Source organism: Chiloscyllium plagiosum, chromosome 1, assembly GCF_004010195.1.
Source record: "Chiloscyllium plagiosum isolate BGI_BamShark_2017 chromosome 1, ASM401019v2, whole genome shotgun sequence".
In the NCBI taxonomy this organism is placed as follows: domain Eukaryota; kingdom Metazoa; phylum Chordata; class Chondrichthyes; order Orectolobiformes; family Hemiscylliidae; genus Chiloscyllium; species Chiloscyllium plagiosum.
Genome location: NC_057710.1, coordinates 138,486,420 through 138,514,249, shown reverse-complemented (window position 1 = coordinate 138,514,249; position 27,830 = coordinate 138,486,420). Strand labels below are relative to the sequence as shown.

The 27,830-nt window shown below is 41.1% G+C and overlaps 1 protein-coding gene across 5 annotated transcripts in view; it reads right to left on the bottom strand.

The window, feature by feature from the left end:
- ablim2 (actin binding LIM protein family, member 2) overlaps nucleotides 1-27,830 on the bottom strand; it is a 408,138-nt gene that overhangs the window by 193,285 nt on the left and 187,023 nt on the right. For all 5 annotated transcript variants that reach the window (XM_043698339.1, XM_043698331.1, XM_043698357.1 and 2 more), the window contains exons 5-7: nucleotides 23,676-23,802; nucleotides 10,273-10,366; nucleotides 4,507-4,594 (exon numbers count right to left, since the gene is read on the bottom strand). In XM_043698339.1, the coding sequence (XP_043554274.1) occupies nucleotides 4,507-4,594; nucleotides 10,273-10,366; nucleotides 23,676-23,802 (309 nt within the window). The remainder of the gene's footprint in view (nucleotides 1-4,506; nucleotides 4,595-10,272; nucleotides 10,367-23,675; nucleotides 23,803-27,830) is intronic.

Here is a 27,830-nt window from a genome sequence, read left to right as displayed (position 1 = left end):
TGGTGCAGTGAGGCAGCAGTGCTAACCACTGAGTCACTGTGCTGCCCTTGGAGGTGCAGCTTGTCTTGACTGTACAGTTCCCTCCTGTTCCAATACTGATAGCAATGCCCCGTGAAATGGAACCCCTCTTGCCCACACAATTCTTTTAGCCACATGTTTACTTTCCCGATCTTATCTATTTTCGGATTTGCACATGGGTCAGGTAATAATCCAGAGCTCACAACCTTTGTGATCCTGCAGCAGTAGTGTTTTGACCAACAGGGTCCACTTGATTCATGACTTGAAATCATTGAGTTATTTTGTTAGTCATTTTAAGAAAAAGATCTTGCTCCCATCGTGTGAATAATCGCCTGCTCAGTTTTCTAGCAATAGCTTCAGTATAGCGTTATGCGGGCTTACAAAGGGTTGGATTTAATTGATTCAACTTTTTTTTGCAAAGGGCATTCATCTATCATGGGGATGTAGAGGGAGACACATATATATTTTTCTGTTTTGTGGAGGTTATGCTCCTCCCAGAGGATAGCAGTGAATAAGAGCCTCAGTGCTCTTTGCATAGCTGCATATGATATGCAAGAGATGTTCTAGTTTGAGCAACATTTCTCAAGGTAGTTTATAAGGGAAGTCTTAACATGTTGAAAGAGATGACAGGATTGTCATAAAATATGCTACATTTGTTTCAAGTGAAATGTATACGAAAGATTCACAACTACATGTCCAAAATGACTTCTGTTAGCTTTCTTCTCCTACCGTTACATCTTTGTTTCAACTTAGCAACTGCAACAGAGCTTGAGGAAGCCTGCTGACTACTTTGGCACCTTGTCTCGGGTGGCTTTGGCAGTTCCTTCTGTTTGACTGGGCCTAGAGATCTTCAACTTGCTGAGGGTTTCCCGGCAACCTTCTCAGCTCGACCCAACGGTATGTTTGCGTACCTTGAAAAGGGGAAGTGGAGTGAATGTCCATCTCTGGAGAGTCCGGAGATGACAGACTAGCACTCAGTGATGGTCAGTCCTTGTCCCAGATGGGGCACCTGGTGGGAGATCAAGGCTGCGCAGCTGATGAATGAATGCAGCCATGGCTTGAGCAATGAAGTGATAACCCTCACATACATCCGGTAGATACTGACTATTTTGCTCATCCTGAGGCAGCTACCACCTGATTCACACAGGCAGACATGCATGCTGCATCCACAATATCAGACCGAACTTGGGCAGATTGCTTTGCCCTTTGTTTCAGTCTGTAAATGATCTCTGACCCCCAGAGACATTCCTCTTACTTACCTCTCCATCAACTCATTAATTACCAAGTCCAGAGACTGATCACCTGTTTTGGATTCATGGGGAGAATGCTCTCCAGCAATCATCAGAGTGTGAGACCTCAGTAGTTTCATCTTCCTGTAGCTCAGAGTCTGTGCAAGTGCTGTGTTCACCAGAACATGACCCTAGCCTATTCTAGATAGATTAACCATGAGGTGAACATCTCTGTGTTGGGGGAGGGTGGGGAGGGAAGGCCTTGCTCATGCATCCTCTGGGGGGGGTCATGACTCTCATCCTCAGGGATGTGCAGTAAGGTAGATAGACCTGTGGGCTGGAGCTCTTCTTCTTTTAGTCCTCGTCTGGGACTGGGATTTTGAAGGCTGCATAGAAAAAGAAAGATTTGTGGGCAGCACGGTGGCACAGTGGTTAGCACTGCTGCCTCACAGCGCCTGAGACCCGGGTTCAATTCCCGCTTCAGGCAACTGACTGTGTGGAGTTTGCACGTTTTCCCCGTGTCTGCGTGGGTTTCCTCCGGGTGCTCCGGTTTCCTCCCACAGTCCAAAGATGTGCAGGTCNGTGGACTTGTTGGGCCGAAGGGCCTGTTTCCACACTGTAAGTAATCTAATCTAATTTCTAAGTTGAGCTGCCACCTTTGTCCAAGGTTTTATTTTGACTTTGCTGCTTAACGTGCAGCTGGAATAGCTGCTTGCAGGGTTTCTCATTAGGTGCTGTAGGCATCCAATTACCTTTTCAGAACAGGCACATTCATCTTGCTGCCCTGCCATCCTTGTTGCCTGTTCCTCAAAGAAGGTCAGGAGGCTTACGAAGCAAATCTTCCCTCTGTCTATCGACTACACACACATGCATGTTCTTCTCCTCCAGGAGAAATGCATTCGGAGGCATTAGCAGGAGTACAAATGTCCTATATGATTGATGGTGAATAAAGAGAGAGGGAGATGTCATAGCCCAAAGCTGTGATTATTCTTGCGTGTTACATGGAGATATTTTAAAGTTAAAATGTTCTGACTGAAAGTCTGTCAAAGAGCTAAAGATGATGCAAAATTTTATATGAGGTGCATGCCCGAGACACCTGAGAGCTGTTTTGTGTCTGATTCCATGCAAGCCTTTGGTAAAAGTCACCAGATGTGCACTTTCTCCTAGTGGTGATGAAAGGTCATTGAGCTGAGTGTTGATGCTCCTTTTCTGTTTTACGTGTGATCCTTGGCTGATGTATGAGCAGTAGTGGCACTGTGATGCAGGTAGCTCTAGCTCAAAGATGTGACAGATATTGATTGTACATGGGGTATCTAATGGAGATGTTTTTCATCTAATTTTGTGTGTGATAGTCCTCGGTAGTGTTATCCTTCTGAGTTTAACTTGCAATAAAAGGAGCAAGAAGGACCGAGTATAGGTGGTACCTACCCTGTACAATGTAGATTAGTCTTCCTTTTGCAGCACACTAGTCAGATTTCTTTGACCTGTCGAAAGGCTGGGGACACCTCAACCAGCTTTGTCCAGGCTGCCTTCATCAATCATGATGTCCTCATGTTGCCATCCCCCAGGAAAGAAGGGAAATTTCTTTCTCTCTTGGACATTCTTCAGAAGAATGTGTAGGGCGGCATTGCTAAACTGTGGTGCTTTTTTTTCTGGGTCTCTCCATCTTCAGCTGTGGGTGGGGTGATGACCATAAGTTGAGTGATGCCCTTTACACCAGGAAACCAGAGAATGCAGATTGGCAGCCTTGATACAGCTAAGAAGAGACATGACATTGCAGCTCCTGACTGTAGTAGTCTTGTCACAAAAGGATGTTAATGAATTATCAGACATATCTGTAAATTTTGCATGTTCTATCTATTCAATGTGGCAGTGGTTGGCATAGCAGTGGAATCTACTGCCCTGCTGCCTCCCAATATGACAGAGGGTTTTAATTCTCTGCAGAATTCCACTGCCTGGAATAAGTCACAAATGCAGGAAAATCTGTAAATCTAGCAAGTCAATGTGGGGACACCAACTGCCTAAACGGATAAGTATCAAGTGGATTGTAAAGAATGTAGTCAGCATTTTGGAAGAACAAGGATTTAAGAATAATTTCAATTCGGTACGTTCTGTTGTCCTGTTGATGATTAATGAGCAGAATCCTATTTCCAGTGCTCGTATTTGTGGTTCAGATGTTGTATCCCTCTAGGCAACATAATCAAATGTTGCATGAAATTGCAGATTCCATCACCTTCGTAGAATCAAACTCCCAGGCTTTGACCCTCCCATAATATTCCCCTTTCATTTCCTTCATTGTTGCTATCAACATATACTTTTACCTCCTTCTTAGGCATTCAAATATTTCTTTAGAAGTCTAATACAAATGCAAGTTTTTGATAATATTTTGGGACAATTATATGATGTTAGGCTGATCATTAGAAACAAACAAGATAGATAACAGAACCAAAAAGCAATAAATGAATATGCTAATTTATCCCAAATGTGGAAAATGGCTGTTGACAATGATAATTCCAAAGGAGCAAAAGTCTAAGAAGTTTTATCTAAAATGGATTAAGAACTATACGGGTGTATAATTGAACATCAATTCACTAGTTTTCAAAATGGAGCAAAGCATCTAATTTAGGGAGTGAAGATCCCAGTCAAAAATATTAAAGAACTTAAGAATTGTGGAAACAATCCTCATAGTTGCCTGCAAAGGCCCTGCGAATTTATTAGTAAGAGAATTAGTGTGTCTCTTTGGCTTGTTTTAACTACTGGTCTTTAAGTAGATAGAGACATTATATAGAGGTAAATGCTTCTTGTAGCTTCACGCAAAATTGTGGGCCACAATTTTCTATCCTCTCAAAATCTTTGGATCTCCGAAGGCACCTGTCCAATTGTAGCAATGGTGCACAAAGAAGTAGCTTGAATTCTCAAATACAGCAGACTAAAACTACACTTTTCATTTTTATTACTTAATTGAATAATAACTTTTGATGCATTTCTTTATATTCCACTTTCTTTCTTTGAATCGTTTTCAATTATATTAACATAAACAGCGTTTGTTCAGTTCTGCATCTGGCTACATGCAGTCAGAACCCTGACCATAACACAATCCCACTTCTTTGGAATTCCATATGATCTCACAAAGCAACATCTATGTCAGATATTTCTCATTGCAGCAGGTACCAAGGGCTTGAGGTTGCCTTGGGCAGTCTGATTATGACCTAAGCAGAGGAAATAATAGCCCATTATGATCTTTCAGGAACATATGTACCTTGTAGATACATTTCTTCGCCTTCTGCAAACATCTCTTCGCACCTGGCACATCGTGCACAGTCTGGATGGTAATGTTTTTCTCCTGCCTTTAATAAGAAAATTAGGTAGAACAGCATCAATTCAAAACATTAAAGTCAATCAGATTGCTTCAACTGTCAAACATAAATATTCAGAAAATACTAGCAGCAAGATTTTTTTTTCCCCAAATGGAATTTCAGTAACCGGTTTCTGTGAGTCTTCTGATTGATTACCGTTTCTTAAATTGGGGGAAGTCCATCCCAACACTCGACACTCTGGAAGTTGCTAGTCCTCGTGTAAAATTAATGTAATCCCTCCTATAGCACACTCAATGATTCATGATCCTGAAACATCAAACAAATCTGAAATCTATACTCTACAGCACAAGACTATTCTAATGTAAATCTGCAGATTGGGCAGAGACATTCTTTGAAATCTCTCAGCTGATTTGATTAAACAGTTTATACCATCCAGAGTTTCTCAATATATCAATTCTGATAGAAGGCAGACATGGTTCATCCTTGAGGAAATGTATTTGTTAACTGTCAGAGAACACTTCAGTTAACAGACTGTCACTGACTGCACTTTGAGAGGTTTGCTTTGCTTATTAGTCAGATTGTAAGAACCTTTTCAAGCTGATTTCTGACTTCTGACAGTGTGTCTATGTGTCTCGATTGCTTCGTTGTTTAAAATGTCAAATGTATTGTCACACGTTTACACTTTTTCTATTGCTGCCACAGTTATTTTCCCTGAAGTGTCGGAGGATGAGGGGTGACCTTATAAAGGTTTATTAAATCATGAGGGGTGTGGATAGGGTAAATAAATAAAGTCTTTTCCCCAGGGTGCGCAGTTTAAAACTAGAGAGCATGGGTTTACGGTGAGGGGGAAAAGATTTAAAAGGAACCTAAGGAGCAACTCCTTCACGCAGAAGGTGGACCGTGTATGGGAGAGGAAGTGGTGGAGGCTGGTACAATTACTACATTTAAAAGGCTTCCAGATGGGTATATGAATAGGAAGGGTTTAGAGGGATATAGGCCAAATGTTGGCAAATGAGACTAGATTAATCTAGGATATCTGGTTGACATGACGAGTTGGACCAAAGGGTCTGTTTCCATGCAGTATATCTCTATGACTCTATAACATGTGGTGAATATGGAGACCAGAAGCAAAATGTAATGGACAACACATAGCAATCCCACAACCAACGAATCAAATCCATGTTCTGCAGGCCTGCTACATCCAACTGTGAATGGTGGTAGTTAATGAAACAATTAACAGGAAGAGATAGCTCCATAAAGATCTCAAAAAGACAAGTCTGATGCATTCACATCCATCTTCAGTGAAAATGAATAAAACATCTTAGCCTCCTCTTGAAGTCCCCAGCTCTTAAGGTCACAGATGCCAGTCTACAGATAATATGATTCACTCCATGTGATATCCAGAAATTGGTGAAGGTACTAGATACTGCAAAGGTTATACTGCTTCACAGCATTCTAGCAATCGTACTCAAGACCTATGTACCCTGACCCAGAAAAGCTTTCCCAGACAACTACAACACTGGCATTATCAGGCAATATGAACAAAAGCAAGACAAGCAATTACAGTTTGCCAGTCTACTCTTGATGATCAGAGTTAATACGACCTGGGGGCTGCTGAGAGAGAGAGGCTCACTGAGATTCTTGTAGAGGGAGAAGGAGAAATCTTCATAGCGGTCATCCTTGGAACAAGCTTCTTAGTAAGGTTATAATTAATGAGGAGGAAGTGACAGCAGATGCTGCAAGGATTCGCAGTAAGGTTATAATCAACTAGGAGAAAGTGAGGACAGCATCTGCAATGGATGACATTATCAATAATGGTATCAACTGGTAATAACCTGCTCCATGAAGCTCTTTTGGGTTTTGACAGGGCAAATATACTGCTGACCTTATTAAAGCCTTGATCCAAACATGGACAAAAGAACTGAACTCCAGAGGTGAGGTGAAAATGACTGTCAGAGAGTCTGAAAGCACAGAAGAGGCCCTTTGCCCCATAAAGTCTGTGTGACCTATCGACAATACTCCTAATTTCCAGCACATGACTCTCAGCCTTGAATGCTATGACTTTCTAAGTGGTCATTCATATACTTTTTAAAGGTTGTGAAGTTTCCTGTCTCTACTACCCTGCCAGGCAGTGCATTGCAGATTCCTACCATCCTCCGGGTAAAAAGACTTTTCCTCAAATACTCTAAACCTCTCACCCTTCACCTTCTCCTTGACATCATGTCAGAGAAGACCAAGCAAAATTGAATGTAGCCAATGGGAATCAGAGAGAAAACTCTCTGCTGAAGTCATACCTGGCCCAAAGGAAGATGGTTGTTATTGCTGGAGATTAATCCTTTTACGGTTTTTGTGAAGATCTGTAGCTCAGATTGTGGTTGGAATTGTTGGTCAGTTCACCAAGCTGGTTGATTTTTTTGCCATGTTTCATCTCTCTTCTGGGTGGCACCTTCAGTGCTGTGTAGCCTCCGGATAAAGCTTCATCTAGAGGTTACACAGCACTAAAGATGTCACCCTGGAGGGAGACAAAATGTTTGTTAATCCTCTCAGCCTTGACTGTGGGAATTCCTCAGGATAGTGTCCTCGGCTTGGCCATGTTCTTTGCTTCATCTATGACCTTCCTTTCATCACAATGTCAGATGTGGGAACACTGGCTGATGATTGCACCATGCTCAGTACTATTGTCCAGTTAGATATTAAAGCAGTTAATGTTCATATGAAACAATACCTGGACAACATCCAGGCTGTTTAGTGGCAAGCAGTAATTGCGCCACACAAGTGCCTAACAATGACCATCTCCAATAAGTCAGAATGTAACCATTCAATGGCAAAGCCATCACCAAATCCCTCACTACCAATCTCCTGCAGCTTACCCTTGAGTAGAAACTGAATTGGAGCAGCCAGACACAAAGATCAGAAGAAAAGTAAGTTGCATAAATGACATAAGGAAGTTAGAATGAGATATAACTAAGTACGTGAATGGCAAAGATCTAGCAAATGGAGTATAATTTTGTAAAATACGAAACCTTTCATTATTGCAAGAAGTAGTTGCAGAAAACTAAGATGCAGAGTGATATAGATGCCTAAGTGCATGAATTGTAAAAAGGTTAGAATGAAGGTAAAGCAAGTAATTAAGAATTATACTAAACTCAATTCAAAAGTAGGGAGGTTGTCTTTCAATTGTTCAAGGTATTAGTGAGACCACATCTGGAGCACTGTGTACAATATTGGTCTCCTTATTTAAGAATATAAATGTACTGGCAGCAGTTCTGAGCTGGTGTATTGGACTATTAGCTGAAGTGTGTGGGTTGTCTTCCAAGAAAATGCTAGACAAATTGCACTTTTATCCATTAGAGGTTAGAAGAGTTAAAGGTAACTCAATTAAAACATACCGGGTCCTCAAGGGTCTTGACTGGACGGAAAAGATATTTATTCTTGTGGGAGAATTTACAACTAGGGAATTTTTATTTCAAAAGAAGGGATTACCCATTTAATACAGAGATAAGAAGAATTTTCTTTTTTGTCAAAGGGGATTGAGACACTTTGGAACCTCATTCGTGATTCAATTCAAGAATTCATGGATGGAGAATAAGTGCTGACCTAGCCAGCGATAGTCATATAGCATAAATGATTTTTTTCAAAACATTGCATGGTAAACAAATATCAGGAGGATGGTGTGATTGAAACAGGAGACGGCACGGTGGCACAGTGGTTAGCACTGCTGCCTCACAGCGCCAGAGACCCGGGTTCAATTCCCGCCTCAGGCGACTGACTGTGTGGAGTTTGCACGTTCTCCCCGTGTCTGCGTGGGTTTCCTCCGGGTGCTCCGGTTTCCTCCCACAGTCCAAAGATGTGCAGGGTCAGGTGAATTGGCCATACTAAATTGCCCGTAGTGTTAGGTAAGGGGTAAATTTATGGGTGGGTTGCGCTTCGGCGGGTCGGTGTGGACTTGTTGGGCCGAAGGGCCTGTTTCCACACTGTAATCTAATCTAAATATATATCATGTGATGACATCCAGAAATCTGTCCAACCAGTCTTGGCACTCGAGAAAAGAAGCTTATAATTTCAATTTTCAATTGGTATTCAATAGTTCCAAACAGAAATGTGTGCAAATGGAAATTGGTTGAGTGCTGAATTGAGGTCTCTTTGGAAGTTCCCATATCTTGTTGATAATACTACCTAGTTTCTTGTATGAAGACTGAGCATGTACTGGACTATCATCATTTACCCATGCCACAGTAAGGAGACAACAGCTTCAGAAGATGAGAAGGCACGAGGCAAATTGAATATAGGTGAAGCTGAGAGGAACAATTTGCTGTCACCATTGCTTCAGAACTCTCTAATGGCTCTCTTTTATTTTCTTGTCTTAATTATTATTTGCTTCCATGGGCAATATTTGAAACTATGTAAACCTGTCTGTCTTCTATAGTAACATCACGGGTCAGTCTGGCAACTACATTAGCGAAAAGGACTTCAGGCATTGCTCTTTTTTATGTAGTTCTCTGTCTTACCAGCAAGATCACTGTGTAAGAGCCACAAGCAAAATCTAGATGACAAACCAAAACTGATATTCTGAAGACTAGAATAACTGCAGCAACTAGAGTTGCTCCCTGGGAGAACACAGAACTGCTGAAGCAGCAAACTATTGGAATTGCCTAGGAAATTGAAACTTCCAGTTGGCAATTCCCCTGTGTCATGAAATCTCTAAAACTATCTATCACAGTCAGCAATGTCAAAGGGTTCTCACTCAGCTAAGATGAGTAATTACCTAGGAAAAGTTAGAGGGTTAAATAAACCTAATTGAATCCTTGGGTCATTGCTAAACTGAGGCCTGGGATAATTCAAGGTTTCCTCATCTCTTTTTCTGTTTGTGTCTGGTAGCCTTATCCTCCCACATGCATCCAGCAAAAGCTCTTCCCAGTGATGCTTTGTCTGACTGGATGTCCAGACTCTGTGGCTATGTTAAATAAAAACCGAAAGAATGCAGATGCTGGAAATCAAAAACAAAAATGCTGCAAATGCTCAGCAGATGTGTGGAAAGAAATCAGAGTGCTCTCTACATTAAAGGACACGCTCCAGAATAACTCAGGAGGCCAAGTAAATGGAGTGAGATCACCAACCACTTTAGGAAGGACACTGCAGCTCTTAAGAAAATGCAAAGAAAGGTGACAAGGATCATCCTAGACTGAAATAATTGATATTTGAAGTTAAACTCAACACTTTGAGTGTGAACTTCCTGGCAGAATTTATACTAATAGGAGATCTGGTCTAATCATTTAAAGTGATTAAAGGCAAAGAGAAGCAAATAGTGCATTTGAGGTGAAAGGGGCCAGATACAATGAGAAGTCACCCCCATGAACGAAGCAAGTAGAGTGTGAAGTTGAATGCCTGTAGGCTTTAATTTATTAAGAGGGTGATCAACATTCAATATTACAAATAATTAAATTTTATTTCCATTTGTCACAGTATTTGAGAGGCATATGTTTCCATGAGCATTATGTCCACTAAAGAATGGAGAACACAATTTGCAGAGGTAAGATAACAGCTCAATACCTCCCATTCATACATTGTACACCTGAAAACCAGCAAAATTGGGCCCAATAGTAGGGTATACTCAAGCATGTGTAACGGGAGGAAGGAAAAACATGAAAAGTTGAGAAGGAAAAGGAGATGGGTGAAGAAAGGTTAAAAAGGACTGTATAAATTCTTACCTCCAGTACTCTCCCAGTAATGAATTTCGTGCAGCGCTCACATTTGATGCCAAACTGAGAATGGTAATCAGCCTCACAGTAAGGAGCCCCATCCCTGTATGAGTGAGACACATTAATACATAACTTGTAACATTGTCATACTGTTTGAAAATGGGCCCAACACTTCGGTCTAACGTTCAATCAAAAGTGCTGGTAATTGCTGTGACTTTTCAGCTGTGATTATGGCATTTGCAGTAACTGTGCAAAAAGTTGAAGAATTCCTCAATAACTATAGCAAATAATTTAATGTGGTACAATTTCTCCAACCCTGCATTCCAGACCATGCCAGTCATTCATTTCTTCTCTGTAATGTTTACAATAATAAAGGTAGTAATTAAATGCAATTTGCTGTTGTCATCCTGTTTGAAAAAAGATTACTTCTTCAGACTAACAATTGGAGGATGGAGGTGTTTTTGCAACAAATACATTTATTTTACTGACATGCTCATAAGCCAACATTTTTCTGAATGATCTTTGAAGTAGAAACACCTCCTTTGAAGTAGAAACACTGTCAAACTGGCATGGCAAATTCTGACTCCTGTTCAAAGTGCAGGCAAGCAGAAATATAGACTTTACATGTCACCAAATCACTAGCTCTGCCATTTGATGACTGGTTATTACTGGCAAAAATCACAGTTAAAGTGCAAGCAGTTAACCAATGTAATCAGATATGTAGAAAGGAAGTGCAGAAACATAGATAAGAGAGAAGACCATTGAGACTCTTCAAGCTTGAGTCATCACAATTTATTGAAGTAATGGCCAACGCACATATTAATCTTTGTTCATTATCCCTTAATAATTTTGTTTAGCAAAATTATATAAGTCTCAGATTTAAAGTTAATAATTAATATATGAATTGTCATTAGTGAAAGCAAATTCCAATTTTTTAATGTTCTTTAAATGCATAATTGCTTCATACTTTCACTTGATCGCACTTTAATTTTCAACGTGCCCTTTAGTTCGAAGTTTCTCAAACATTAGTAGGATGTCTCTGCTAACCTTCTCTGTTTCCTTATTATTTTAAAACCTTTGATTAAATCACCCCTAACGATCTAAATGCCACAGAATACTACCCTTGCCGTGAATATGTAAAACTGAATACTATTACACAAATGTACATTAATTGAATTAAATTGAACTGAATTTATTGTCGTGTACCAAGGCACAGTGAAAAGCCTTGTCTTGCGAACAATACAGGCAGATCACAGAGTTAAAAAGCATAGATAAGTAAATAATAGGTATACAGCAGCAAAACAAAACACAAATACGGGCGAATGAGTGTCCATTCACTATTCTAACAACAGTAGGGTAGAAATTGTTTTGAAATGGGCTAGTGCGTGTGTTCAGGCTTCTGTACCTTCTTCCTGATGGTACAGGTTGTAGGAAAGCATTGCCAGGGTGGAATGGATCTTTGAGAATGCTGGCAGCCTTTCCTTGACAGCGGGCCTGATAGATGGAGTCGACAGATGGGAGGTTGGCCTTTGTGATTGTATGGGCCAAGTTCACCACACTCTGTGACCGTCTCTAACCTTGAATGGTACATTTGCCATATCAGGTAGTGATACATCTAGACAGAATGCTCTCAATGGCAAGGGTATTCGTTGTCATGCCACATTTTCTCAGCTGCCTGAGGAAGAAGGGACGTTGTTGGGCCTTTGCAACCAGTGTGGCCACATGATGAGTCCATGAAAGCTTGTTGTGGATGATCACTCCCAGGAGCTTGACACTCTCCACTCATTCCATCTCTGTGCTGTTAATGTGTTGGGGGGCATGAGTAACGTCCCGCCAAAAGTCAATAATGAATTCCTTGGTTTTGCTGGCATTCAGAACTAGGTTATTCTCAATGCACCATTTTTTCAGGTCTTCCACCTCCCGTCTGAAGTCTATTTCAGCGCCATCCAAGATTCGACTGACTATGGTGGCGTCATCAGCAAACTTGTAAATGGCTGGTATTTGGCAATGCAGTCATGGGTATACAGTGAGTACAGTAGGGTGCTGAGTACATACTCCTGGGGGATTCAAGCATTAGTGAGGATGAAATGTTGTCCCCAATCTTCACTGATTGTTGCCTGTGGGTCAGGAAACTGAGGACCCAGTTGCAGAGAGTGGGGCTTAGTCAGAGGTCATTAAGTTTAGTAATCAGTTTCACAGGGCCAATAGTGTTGAAGGCTGAACTGTAGTCAATGAGTAAGATTCTTTACTTAGCTGTTCTTAGTGTCAAGTTGTTCTAGGGAGGAGTGAAGGGCAAGTGATATGACATCTGACATGGATCTGTTGGTCCGATAGGCAAATTGGAGTGGGTCAAGAGTTGTGGGGAGGCTGGAGTTGATTAATGCCATCATCAGCCTTTTAAAACACTTCATGATCACCGAGGTTAGGGCCACTGGGCAGTAGTAATTGAGACATGTTGCATTAGCCTTCTTAGGCACAGGAATGATGTTGTCCCTCTTGAAACAGGCAGGGTCAGTGGCCTACTGCAGGGAGAGGTTGAATATGTCAGAGAAGACCTCTGCCAGTTGATCTGCGCATGCTTTGAGTGCACAGCCTGGTACTCCGTCTGGTCCCATTGCTTTCCTTGGATTCACATGAAGGAAAACTGATCTGACTTCTGATGCAGTGACTTTGGGATAGGTTCGTCAGGATTTGTCGGAATAGGATGAAGAGCTAAATGACTATAGTTTAAATGTTCACAACCATGATGAATTTAGTTGTTTCGTCCCTTACGTGGAGTTGCAGACCTGGAATGCTTTCCAAGACAACCGTCTTGTCTCTTCAAGATGGTCAAAGATTTTACAGATTTTATATTTGGTTTAAGATATACTAAGTGATACTGCTTAATTTTAACAGAAATCTCTTGTTAAACATAAAACTATCTTCAACTTACTTGCTCAAAAATGGCATAAAATCTATAAGCATTTCATGGGAAAGGGAACAGCAAATAATTCAGATAAAAACATGATGAATTGCTGTCTTTACTTTCAGCCAATAGCTGAATCTAAGGATTATGTTTTGCATGGCTCAATTTGTTTTCTTTCACATTTGGCAGAGGTTGGGGGAGGGAAGCTTCTGATGGGTAGAAGACCACAGTATTTACACATGCAGTTGCAACGTTCTGATGAAAGATTATTGTACACATATATACTTAAATATCAAAAATCTGTTCATGTTCTAAAAATGAAGACAGCAATAATGCCTACCTTAATAATACTTACAAGCTGAACTATGCTCAGTTGCTAAACTTGGAAAGTTTAAAGATTTAAAGCAGTGTTTCTGCAACTCTGTCTGAAGGATTGAAAGTCGCTGCAATCCCGAGTTTAAAATTGGGGTTGGCTTGGGGTGGGGGGAGAGAAACTTCTATCCCACGTATTAGTTTACTCTCTCTCACACTCACTTGCTCACTCTTGAAAGAACTGTCACTTTGAGCATTATCTCAGGGAAGTATTCAAATTAGATCATAACCTATCATTTCCTTTAGCACTGATAATGTCTCATCAACCTTTCCGCATGTGGTGGTCACTGCGTTTCTAATTAATTTCCTGTCCACTCTGCAAAAGAGGACACTTTATTGACTATCCAAGAAAATTCATCAAATAAACAAAATGTAAATTGCAAAATAATCAGCCTGTCACTTGACTTTTGTCACAAATAGTAATCCAAACACGCTTCTGTGAGAGACACAAAAGCTTCAGCAGAACAGACATTTCAGGTTCAATTCCCAGCCAGCTAATTAAGACTCATAACTAATTCAACTGCACAATTTAGTCATCAATCATTTATACAATACAAATACTGGAAAGTTGCTGAGCACAATGCACAGTATTTGAATATAGTGCTCTGTAACTTTATTAAAAGTTAAAATGACACTGAGGCAATGTAAGGAGTGGGAATCTGATAGCAAAATGCAACCTGCTTTTCCACTGATACAGAGATCCCCACCAACGTTTAATGTTATCCCAGCATAATTTTGTTCCAAAGTGATTCACTGCAATTTTCTGATTCAGTATGTGGAGGTAACTGCTAGAGAAGGTGCAAAACTTGACCTACTCTTGGGAAATAAGACAGGGCAGGTGATTGAGGTGTTAGTGGGGGAGCACTTTGGGGTTCTAAATTTGAAGTTCTAAATTGGAGAAAGGCCAATTTTGACGGTATTAGGCAAGAACTTTCGAAAGCTGATTGGGGGCAGATGTTCGCAGGTAAAGGGCCGGCAGGAAAATGGGAAGCCTGCAGACATGAGATAACGAGAATCCAGAGAAATTATATTCCTGTGGGGGTGAAAGGAAAGGCTGGTAGGTATAGGAGATGCTGGATGATAAAAGAAATTGAGGGTTTGGTTAAGAAAAAGAAGGAAGCATATATCAGGTATAGACAGGATAGATCGAGTGAATCCTTAGAAGGGTATAAAGGCAGTAGGAGTTTACTTAAGAGGGAAATCAGAAGGCAAAAAGCACCCAAAGGAAAACGACACAGACAGGGGGAGAATGTACAAACTCCACACAATACCCGCCCAAGGGTAGAATCAAACCTGGGTCCCTGGCGCTGTGAGGCAGCAGTGTTAACCACTGAGCCACTATACCACCCAGTGTAGGTGTTTCCTTCCCATTACTGTAGTTTATTCCTTAACTCATTTCTTCAATGCATTGGATTCCAACTTTACCTATTCCCAAATTAAAGCAAATTAATTGTTTATTCTTAAAATTCAATCAATTGTATCAGTAATAATCACAGGTGAGGTGGCGGAAGACTGAAAGTTGGCAAATGTAGTGCCACTGTTTAAGGAGGGTGGTAAGGACAAGCCAGGGAACTATAGACCAGTGAGCCTGACCTCGGTGGTGGGCAAGTTGTTGGAGAGAATCCTGAGGGACAGGATGTAAGTATATTTGGAAAGGCAAGGACTGATTAGGGATAGGCAACATGGCTTTGTGCATGGGAAATCATGTCTCACAAACTTAGTGGGTGGCACGGTGGCACAGTGGTTAGCACTGCTGCCTCACAGCGCCAGAGACCCGGGTTCAATTCCCGCCTCAGGCAACTGACTGTGTGGAGTTTGAATGTTCCCCCCCGTGTCTGCGTGGGTTTCCTCCGGGTGCTCCGGTTTCCTCCCACAGTCCAAAGATGTGCAGGTTAGGTGAATTGGCCATGCTAAATTGCCTGTAGTGTTAGGTAAGGGGTAAATGTAGGGGTATGGGTGGGTTGCGCTTCGGCGTGGTCTTGTTGGGCCGAAGGGCCTGTTTCCACACTGTAATGTACTCTACTCTAAAAACTTGATTGAGTTTTTTGAAGTAACAAAGAGGATTAATGAAGGCAGAGCAGTAGGTGTGATCTATATGGACTTCAGTAAGGCGTTCGACAAGATTCCCCATGGGAGGTTGGTGAGCAAGGTCAGATCTCATGGAACACAGGGAGAACTATCCATTTGGATACAGAACTGGCTTAAAGATAGAAGACAGAGGGTGGTGGTGGAGGGTTGTTTTTCAGACCGGAGGTCTGTGACCAGTAGAGTGTCACAAGGATAGGTGCTGTGTCCTCTACTTTTTGTCATTTACATAAATGATTTGGATGCAAGCATAAGAGGTACAGTTAGTAAGTTTGCAGATGACACCAAAGTTGGAGGTGTAGTGGACAGCGAAGATGGTTACCTCAGATTACAACAGGATCTGGACCAGATGGGCCAATGGCTGAGAAGTGGCAAATGGAGTTTAACTCAGATAAATGTGAGGTGCTGCATTTTGGGAAAGCAAATCTTAGCAGGACTTATACACTTAATGGTAAGGTCCTAGGGAGTGTTGCTGACCAAAGAGACTTTGGAGTGCAGGTTCAAAAATGGAGTCGTAGGTAGATAGGATAATGAAGGCGTTTGGTATGCTTTCCTTTATTGGTCAGAGTATTGACGTCAGGAGTTGGGAGGTCATGTTTCAGCTGTACAGGACATTGGTTAGGCTACTGTTGGAATATTGCGTGCAATTCTGGTCTCCTTCCTATCAGAAAGACATTGTGAAACTTGAAAGGGTTCAGAAAAGATTTATAAGGATGTTGCCAAGGTTGGAGGATTTGAGCTATAGGGAGAGGCTGAACAGGCTGGGGCTGTTTTCCCTGGAGCATCGGAGGCTGAGGAGTGACCTTATAAAGGTTTACAAAATTATGAGGACCATGGATAGGGTAAATAGGCAAAGTCTTTTTTCCTGGAGTCAGGGAGTCCAGAACTAAAGGGCATAGGTTTAGGGTGAGAGGGGAAAGATATAAAAGAGACCTAAGGGGCAACTTTTTCACACAGAGTGGTACGTGTATGGAATGAGCTGCCAAAGGAAGTAGTGGAGGCTGGTAAAATTGCAACATTTAAGAGGCATTTGGATGGGTATATGAATAGGAAGGGTTTGGAGGGGTATGGGCTGGGTGCTAGCAGGTGGAACTAGATTGGGTTTGGCTATCTGGTCGGCATGCACGGGTTGGACTGAAGGGTCTGTTTCCATGCTGTACATCTCTATGACTCTAAGTCACTGACCCACAGCAATGAAGCACCAACATAAAACATATATGTTATTCTCATATTTTAATGATTGTCTTTCTGCATAATTTATTCTTTACCAGCTTCTTATAAATGTGGAAATAAGAAAAGTGTGCTTTATTACCTCTATTTTAAAACACTTTCCTAAATTTTCCCATTGACTACTTCTTTTTCTTAGGTGTTATGGTTTAAAAGTCTAAAGCTTGATGAAATATACACTGTATTCAAACACTACTCTAAATCCCCTTTATGTTAGCTTCACTGAATATTAAGTTAGATACAATGTGGGTGTAATTTTATCATAAGAACAAGAGTTGTGTCATGGCAAAAGTAATGATCTAATGATCCATTGTTTCTCAGTGACTGATTAATTCTATGGATTTGTACTGTTAAAGCAGTAAAGAAATATTACAGGTTAGGAAAAGGACTGGTGTGCAGCCTGCAGTCTCAAAGCAAACTAACTGCCAGGGAGTGTTGGGGCATTCCATACACACAGCATGTGGAGTATTTAAAGATGAATTCTCTTTAAGGCAAGACTCACATACAACATTTCCCTCCTTCCGAAAGATTTGTTTTAAAACTATTTACAATAACAATTGAGACCATGAGCAAGGTATAGGTATTTTACTGATACGTCCAGATCTTGGAATGGAGAGTTTGGAGATTCTGCCTTTTTTTTCCTTTTCATGAACTGCAGCTGCTGTTTCCAGAATTTGCTTACCCTGATGCATTGCAGTCATGCATTGTTCCAGATTAACAACTGATTGATTTTGTTCTTCAAAGTGGTACAGATTTTTTTCACATTCATGGCTTTGTTCCTAACAGTTTCCAACTCATTATGAAGCTTCTGGTTTTAAATCCTGGATTCTTCTAATCTTATGAAAGCTTTAGCCTTCTTTCCAGTTTATTTTTCTTCTTAATATCCTGCTCTAATAACTGTTTAGTCTCCACAATTTTTTCTTTATATGTTATCTGAAGCCCAGACTTGTTCCACTTGCTGCTTGTTGTTTGGTTTCCTCTATGGCCTGCTTGAATTCCATCACTTATTTGTCATCATTTATTTCTCAAAGCACTGTCTCTCAAATGATGTGCAACTCCTTGCGCATGCTGAGCATTTCCTCCTTTTACTGTAGAATCATCAACTTCTCTATCATTGCTTCGACCTCGTGCTGACATTTCTGGGCTGTAGCTGCTCATTCTGGGCTTGTTCTGTCTTATTTGTTAAGTCGCTCCAAATTTTACTCTAAATTTGCAATTGTTTCATTGGATGGATGACACAGGATCATCATTCATCTTGTGCCCTTCCTTTCTTTACCAGCACTGCATTCATCTTTGTGAACTGAACAGAGGTATCCAATAAAGATGCCATCATCTTGAAGATAGTAGAGTCATACAGTCATATAGCATGGCAACAGGCCCTTCGGCACAACTCGTCCATGTCAAGCAAATCTCCTAAACTGAACTTGTTCCATTTGCCTGTATTTGGCCCATATCCCTCTAAGCCTTTCCTATCCATGTACCTGTCCAAGTGCCTTCTAAACATTTCAATTGTAACTGCCTCTTTCACTTCCTCTGGCAGCTCATTCCATTTATGCCCCACGGTCTTTGTGAAAATGTTGCCCCTCGGGTCTCTTTTAAATATTTCCCACCTCAGCTTAAACTTATGCCCACTAGTTTTCAACTTCACTACCCTAGGGAAAAGACCTTGGTTATTCATCTTATCTATGCCCCTCATAATTTTATAAATGTCAGCCTCCCACACTGTCCCATCCGATCCTCATAGCTCAAATCCTTCGATCTCAGTAATATCTTTGTAAATCATTTTTGCACCCTTTCCCATTTAATAACATCCTTCCTGCGGGAGGACAACCAGAATTGTACGCAGTACTCTAAACATGGCCACACCAATATCCTGTACAGCTGTAACATGATGTCTCAACTCTTGTATTCAATGCTCTGACTGATGAAGGTAAGCATGTCAAATGCCTACTTCACCATGCTGTCTACTTGTGACTACACTTTCGAGGAACTATATACCTGCACCCTTAGGTCTCTCTGTTCAACAACATTTCCTAGAGTCCTACCAATAACTGTGCAAATCCTGCAATTGCATATCTTACCAAAATGTAACATCTCATATTTAACTGAATTAATTTATCTGTGCGGAGTTTGCACATTCTCCCTGTGTTTGCATGGGTTTCCTCTCACAGCTCAAAGATGTGCAGGTTAGGTGCATTAGTCAGGAGAAATGTAGGATAATAGGGTAGGGGAATAGGTCTGGGTGGGTTAATCTTCAGATGGTCGGTGTGGACTTGTTGTATCAAATGGCCTGTTTCCACACTGTAAAAGTTCTATGATTCTATCACAAACTCCATCTGCCATCCCTTAGCCCTCTGGCCCAGTTGATCAAGATCCCATTGTACTCTTAGATAATCTTCTTCATTGTCCATTATACCACCAATTTTGGTATCACCCAATATACTCAAGCTTGGATTTATGCTCAGGAATAGCCTTTTCTCATCGAACTTTCATTTTTCTCTCCACAGCAGAGAACTAAGATTTTAGCTCAAACAAGCACAGAGAATGCTGGACAGACTCAGCAAGTCTGGCAATATCCATAGACAGAATTAATATTTCAAGTCCAGTATGACTCTGCTTCATTCTCCACAGATACTGCCAAACCTGTTGAGTTTCTCCCGCATTCTTTGAGTTTGTTTCAAATTTCCAGGAGTCACAAAATTTTATCTTTATATTAAGATTTTAGCTCCATTAATACAAAGGATAGAGGAGTTTTCAGTTCTGCTTTCATATTCAGTTCTGCATTCTTGAATAATCTATTGCAGATCCTGTTGTGTCTCCAATATCTGACTGATTCCATGGACAATGAATAAGTCAGCATTTTATGACTTAACATATCTCCAGTTGCTGGTACTATGATATAGAATATCATTCACAAGATGAGGGTGTTGCTGGTTAGGACCGCATTTATTGCCCCTCCCTAGGGTAATTAACAGTCAGAAGTGGGTACTGCAGATGCTGGAGATCAGAGCCAAGATTACAGTAATGCTGGAAAAGCACAGCAGGTCAGGTAGCATCGGAGGAGCAGGAAAAATTGACATTTCGAGCAAAAGCCCTTCATCAGTTTTTGCCCAAAACGTCAACTTTTCCTGCTCTTTGGATGCTGCCTGACCTGCTGTGCTTTTCCAGAACCACTCTAATCCTGACAATTAACAGTCAACCACATTTCTGTGAGTCTGTAGTCACATGTAGGCCAGGCTGGGTAAGGATGGCAGTTTCCCTCCCTAAAAGCTATTAGTGAACCAGATGCGTTTTTCTGACAATCAGCAATGGATTCTTCATCATCATCATCATCAGATTCTTAACTGCAGATTTTTATTGAACTCTGCCACGGTGGGATTTGAACCCAGTTGCTCTTCTGAATGAACTATCCAGCGATAATACCACTTGGCCATTGCCTCTCCCTAACTGACTGTGCCTGCAGTCCAATGGTCCTGCACATAGAATTGTTTAACCTATTGTAAGCTGAAAGCTTCACATTCATAGGTTTCCTCATGCTTTCCCATGTTTGTAGAATTCACATCGTTAATATATCAGTACTTGCCCGTGTCAATCTCAGAAAAAAAGATGACTCTTCATGGTTGGTTGAGGAAGATGATTTGAAACATTTTAAAAACATTTGTGCAGTGTGATGACAGTGTAAAACATGCATTCACCACTCTTGTCTTGTGAACATTGTCAAATTCTGGTTTGATGATCACTTCACGTATAGACCTCTGGCGGGATACCAGACAGTCTTAACTGTAACTGAAGAAACTCCTCATGCACATTCAGTTTAATTCAGTACATGGCTCTTTGTACCTATAGCAGTCTTTGCTTTAAATACACTGCATTTGCCACTGACCTTTTCCGCTACATCTTGCAAATTTAAACAGAAGCAAGGCATTTCCTTGATGCATGCAGAAAGCCACACGCCCCCCCCCCCCCCCCCCCCAAAGCCTTGCTATATTTGGGTGTTTGGGGACTGAGTTTGTATTTAGGACTTATAAGGTTTGTCAACCTACAACACTGTAGGCTATACTTACATCGAACCTTCAGTAGCATTTTGACACTTACAAACCTTTAATTTGTCCAGCATATTTTTCTGCCAACCTTTCAGAGTTGGATGTGATCACCAAAACAACAAGTGGGCTTGCTAGTTCCCCCACCTTTCCTCTGCATCTGCTCACATGCAGCCATGCATTGGGTAGTCACATGAATTCTAGCAGACAAATATAGAAGTTTAATATCAGTCTGAATTGGTTTCTGTTGTGGTCTCTTTCTTTTGGGGATCTTTTAGTTCTTTGGCTATCTCAACATATATAGTCTGGTTTGATCCTTAATCATGATTGCTAACAAATCTTCATGGCTTCCTTTTCTGCATCAAACATACCTAAATCTAAACACCACTGCTTTGAAAGCTGTTTAATCGGTTTGAACTCCGTTATGTGGTCTGCTGTATCCCAATTTAAAGCTAGGAATTTTGTGGATATTCCAGCAATGCCTTTGTCCTTGCCTTGCTTGCTATCAATCCAGCACACACTCTGATACCTTGCCTTTCTGGAGTGAATTAAGCTGGCCTCTTAATAGGAATTTGTCTGCTTGCCAGAAAGTTATGTTTTCAACACTCTCCAATATTGCGATGGACAAAGACATTGTGGGTTGTCACATACTTTTTAAACAGTATTTAAAATTAACAACCATGTGCTTCACTTGTAAACTAACTGGCTTTCTAACAAGTCAAGCACGATAACTTAATTAGCATGATATTTTCCTCTGCTCTTCAACCATGTCATGTAATCTATTTTCCTGTTTAAATAACAAGTTATAAAGCAAACATTACACCAAACCCTGATGCTGTTGAGTTTCTTCAGCAATTTTTGTTCACACTGTACCAAATCCGCTGGTTTACGTGTGATGTGTGCAGACAAAAGCAGACTAACTGCCAGGAATTGTCACAAAATTGTATTCACATAACCCATGGTGTCCTTAAAGGGGAATTTTCTTCATGGAAGGTACACATACCACAGATTCTTCTGTCGGATGTGGTACTGTCCAGCAGGCTGAAGGTAACTGTCCAAATGCAATTACTCACAGAAGACGTGGGACCTGTCAATCATATAGTGGGGATGAGGAGCCTGGAGCAAACCCAACAGCAGCTGATAACCATACAGATCCTGATACCATTTTTAAATGTCAGTCAGCTCTGCTTGAATAGTTTAAATACCCTTCACTGGTTCTCTGACAGCAACACATCCAAACACATGAGTTGCTATGTCTCACTGGAACAGTTTGTTATAAATCAAAAACCCACTATTCCTGGAGATAGCACAGAAGTTAAAGATTTATTAAAAGCATACTAAATCACCAATTTGCCTGTCTTTTAGACCCAGCTTGACAGAAAGCACAGACCAAATTCTTAAACTTAACAAGAATTTCTATTCTTTTACAAATAAATAGATTCTAATTATTGATAAATAATTATGAACCATCGACATATAACTCTCCTCAATAAAACTCTAACCCATTTACAAATCAGCCTTTCCCACATGCAGAAAGGAAGACGCAAAAAGAAATGGATATTGTGGGTGGAGGGAAAGACTGAGAAGATGGTTCTATCATTCCTATCCATAGGATTTGCTCTCAATCTTCCTTCTCCAGTTACTTTCACTTGCATGCAGGAAGGGGCACAGGCGATTGGTTCACATTTCTAAATGTCTCTGATGTATTAAATGTCACAGTTTACACTAACCTGAGAGGAAATAAGTTAGTTTTCATCAGGCTTGAGACTTTGTTTACTGCAGATGAGAAATACTTCCTTTGAGCAGGTCTGATTACTTCTGTCAAACTTTCATACTCCCAAAAAAAATCAGAAATGCTGGAAAAACTCTGTGTTGAAGGAGGGTCACTGAATGTTAAATCTACTTAATCTCCATAGATGCCACCTGACCTGATGAGTTTTACCAGAAATTTCTGATGTTGTTTTGGATTTCCAGCATCTGCAGTTCTTTGGTTTTTCACATTCCCAAGCTGTTGAGCTACCTGGGAGCCAATCTTATAGTTGTTGGCAGACAGGAGGCCTTTTTCATTGATAATTGCTCTCAAAACTCCTGGAAAAAACGACAAATAGTAGCCAAAAATATCTATGTTGCTGTCCAATGTTTCTGCAAGGTTTCGTCATTCTCTAAATTAGGTTACAAGCAGGAAGTTGGAAGAAACACATGCAAATGCCCAATCTCTGTCAAAGTCCAGACTGTCTGGCTTAAATCTAGACTGTAGTTTGTAGTTACTAAAGACACAGAAGTAACTTACCAAAATGAAAATAGGAAATGCTGGAGAAATTCAGAGGCCTGGTGGCATTTGCAAAGAATAAAAGTGTTAACATTTCAAACTTGGCATAACTCTTCAGAAGTGGTTTCAGTTCTTCAGAGTCAGTTATGAAGAAGAGTTAAATCAGATTCAAAACATCAATGCTTTCTCTGTCCACACATCCTGCCATACCTGGTAAATTTCTCCAGCACTTTGTTCTTATTTCAGCATCCATAATATCTAGCTTAAACTTGAGGTAAGTTTCAACTTTGGCAGCAACTGGAAACTCATGTTAATGATTGATCACCTGTCACTTATCTTGGTAACTTCCTTCTCAAGGAAATTGAAAAGAAAACTGGATGGCCGTAATGTGTAGCCAGTAGTCATTTTGATACCACCAGTTTTCCACTCCCCACTGCCCCTTCCCTCATCAACAGAAATGGACTTTTAAAATTGTTTTTATCATTCTTACATCATTAAATCAAATTGTACCTACTTGCAGATATATTCAGCAGATAGGGCTTTCCCACAAGTGTGACACTTAAAACAGCCCAGGTGCCACTGCCTGTCCAAAGCCACCAAGGATTGTCCATTTTTTATTTCCAGGTCACAGCCTCCACACTCTGCAAAACAGCAGGATTAGATGAGTTAACTAAATTTCTGGTTAAAAGTATATCAGAATCCTTAATCTAGTTACATATGCATATAAATACATTAAAAACATGAGTGAAAACGATAGCACTTCATCTTTAAATTCTGGTTTCACTTTCATGATTTAGCACAACCAGAACCAGTCCACAATTTCTCTCTTTGACCGATGAATTATCATTAGCAATGTATTCTTTTGTTGGCTAAAAATAGTTAATTACTCAATATCCAAATGTGACAGCTTACCTATATTGACACCCAGGACACATTATAAAACAATGATAGCTTATTTGCTGTTTAAACAAGTCAGCATTTGGTAAGGGAATTTTCTAGGAAAGGCACCGCAGGCCAGGCAGCATCCGAGGAGCAGGAGAATCGACGTTTCGGGCATAAGTCCTTCTTCCTGAAAAAGGACTTATGCCCGAAACGTCGATTCTCCTGCTCCTCAGATGCTGCCTGGCCTGCTGCGCTTTTCTAGCACCACACTTTTCAACTCTCATCTCCAGCATCTGCAGTCCTCACTTTCTCCAAGGGAATTTCCTAGGCAAGGCAAATTCTTTCTTGGTTAATGGATTTACTTCAAATTTTTTGTGTTTAAAATTAATTCAATTCCAAAGGGAATTGAAGACAGAAGTTGGTAGTTACACAGGATACTGATGAGGTCATATTAGGAGTACTGTGTACAATATTGGTCTCCTTGTTTTAGGAAAGATGTAAATGTAAAGAAAGCAATTTAGAGAATGTTTGCTAGACTAATACCAGGAATGGGCAGGTTATTTTGTGAGCAAAACTTGGGACAGGCGAGGCTCGTAGCTACTGCAATTCACACGAGTGTGAGATGACTTGACTGAATCACATAAGTTTCTGAGGGGTCTTGACAGAGTGGATTTGGTGAATCATTCTCTTTTGTGTGGCATGCTAGAACTAAGAGTCACCCATTTTAGACAGAAACGAGATAACCACTTCCCACTCAAAGGATCATGAGTGAACTGTCTTCTGAAAAAGCCAAGGGAAGCAAAGTCATTGAAAATTTTTAAGAGAAAAGTAAATAGATTGTTGGCAACAAAGAGGGTGGTAGGTTATCAAGGGTAGGTGGAAATGTGGAATTGAGTTTGCAATCAAATCAGTCATCATTTTCCTAATAGAGGAGCAGGTGTGAGCTGCCAATGACCCAAACATGCTCCTAATTCATTTGCCTTTATTCCTTTACAAAAAGAAAATGACGCCTTTGCTTAATAACTTCTCAATATTTGAACCTACATTCTCTTTATTTGGACCTTCAACTTCATTGAAGTAAGTGCATTGGGCTTCAAGTCTGCTGACATTCCCATATATTTTTGGATCTTAAGGTAATCAGACATTATTCCATTGAAGGTAGCCACAGATTTACATTATTTCTGTTGAGCTAGATAAATGAGATGTGTGAAGGTGCTACGATGTTATGGAGGAGCATTTGGAGCTGATGGTGGCACACCCCTCCTGTGCAGCTGCTTCATCTTTTCCCCTCGAGCAAAAAAATTGTGGACTCTGTGTATAGCATCTATGTAGCATTCTAAACAAAGTAAACAATCTGATAACAGCAGAGTACATAAATACAATCTGACAGCCGTAACAGATGCGGCCACAGAAAGACAAGGATTGGTCCTGAACATGAAACTTAAGAAAGAAGTACAGGTGAACAGGTAGTACTTTCAATTAAGGATGGCATTTGTGCAATGGTTGGAGATGATCAGGATATACAACCAGTTTGGTGCAGATGAGGAATAGTAGGGAAAGAAGTGGGATTGTGGTCTGTAAGTACCCTCACAGTAACAATGTAAGATGAAGGATATAATAAATATTGAGTGCTTGTGATCAAGGAACACCAATAACCTTGAATGGTTTTAATCAACATATAAAGTGGAAAAATCAGACTGGCAACAATAGCCTAAATAGAGTTCACAGGATGCTTTTGAGTTAGTTTCTCAGAGCAGCATATTATGGAACCAACCAGGGAGATGGCTATATTATACTTGGTATTATGTAATGAGATAGTATTAATTATTGACCTTAGAGTAATGGCACCCCTAGATAGCAGTGAACATCACGTGATTGAATTTCACATCCAATTTTGGCTGGAGAAGACTAGTATTTCAAACTTAAATAAAAGCCATCATGTAGACATGAAAGCTAAACTAGCTGAAGTGAACTGGTATACCGGGTTAGGAAATAAATCATTAGAGACACAGTGACAGATATTTATGGGGATATTTCAGAATAGTCAGAATAAGTACAGTTCTGTAATCAAGAAAAGGGTGCACCCATAATCTGGATTAACTAATGAAGTTAAAGAAAACATCAAACTAAGGAAAAGACATAATTGCACATGGGTCAGTGGCAAGTTAGATAATTGGTCAGAATTTAAAGAATGGCAAAAAAAAATCAAGGAATAATCAGGCGAAATAACTTACTGTATGAGAGGAAGTTAGCTGGAAATGTAAACACAGAGAGTAAGAGATGAGAAAGGCATCTAAAAAGGAAGAATATAAGTAGAGTGAGTGTTGGTCCTCTAGAAAGTGATGTCGATGGAGGACGGGAAAGTTTCTGGCTGTAAGAGCTGCTCCTTTTTTGAGGTATTTCAGGTGTTGGAGGTGATTTCCTCAAATTCCAGGAGCAGCAATTACGGTTTTATATGCTGTTGTATTGTTTTGGAACTTTGGGAAAAAAGTCAAAACAACAGCAGTTTTAAAAGGGAGAAGAACAAACAAAGGAAGCACATGGTGCTTCAGCGGGCGCACAGAGAGGGGAGCCGGAAGGTAAGCAGAGACCATTTTAAATTAAAGTTTTTCTTTTCGCAGTCTGTGTTTTTTTTTCAACTAGGAGCGGGAACCCGGAAGTCGTCAACAGAGGCTTCTGGAAAGGTAAGAAGTTTGAGTGGAAAAGGAACCCGAGACACTACACGTGTAGTGTCTCCCACCCTCCCTCCTCCTCTAACCTAAAAAAAAGGACTCAGTCGGCTGAACAGGTAAGCTACTTAGTGTTCTTGTTTTGGAGACTGTGTAGAGTTATGGCAGCGCAGGCAGTGGAATGTTCCTCCTGCAGGATGTTTGAGGTAGGGGTGACCACCGATGCTCCTGCCGACTTCACCTGCAGGAAGTGCAGCCAGCTCCACCTCCTCACAGACCGCGTTAGGGAACTGGAGCTGGAGTTGGATGAACTGAGGATTATTCGAGAGGCTGAGAGGGTGATAGATAGAAGCTACAGGGACATAGTTATGCCAGAGAACAGAGGTAGCTGGGTAACAGTTAGAGGTGGGAAGGGGAGGAAGCAGGCAGTGCAGGGATCCCCTGTGCTCATTCCCCTCAACAATAAGTCTTCCGCTTTGGATACTGTTGGTGGGGACGGCCGAGCAGGGGTAAGCTGCAGTGACCGGGTCTCGGACACGAGATCCGGCTCTGAGGCCCAGAAGGGAAAGGGGGAGAGGAGGAGAGCGCTAGTTATAAGAGCCTCTATAGTTAGAGGGACAGACAGGCAGTTCTGTGGACATGGGCGAGATTCTCGGATGGTTTGTTGCCTTCCGGGTGCCAGGGTCCGAGACGTCTCGGACCGTGTCTTCAGAATCCTTAAGGGGGAGGGTGTGCAGCCAGAAGTCGTGGTGCACATTGGCACCAACGACATAGGTAGGAAGAGGGGTGGAGAGGTCATTCAGGAGCTCAGGGAGTTAGGCTGGAAGCTAAAAGCTAGGACGGACAGAGTCGTCATCTCTGGGTTGTTGCCGGGGCCACGTGACGGTGAGGCAAGGAATAGGGAGAGACTGCAGTTGAACACGTGGCTGCAAGGATGGTGTAGGAGGGAGGGCTTCAGGTATTTGGACAATTGGACTGCATTCTGGGGAAGGTGGGACCTGTACAAGCAGGACAGGTTGCACCTGAACCAGAAGGGCACCAATATCCTGGGAGGTAGGTTTGCTAGCAATCTTCGGGGGGGTTTAAACTAATTTGGCAGGGTGATGGGATCCGGACTT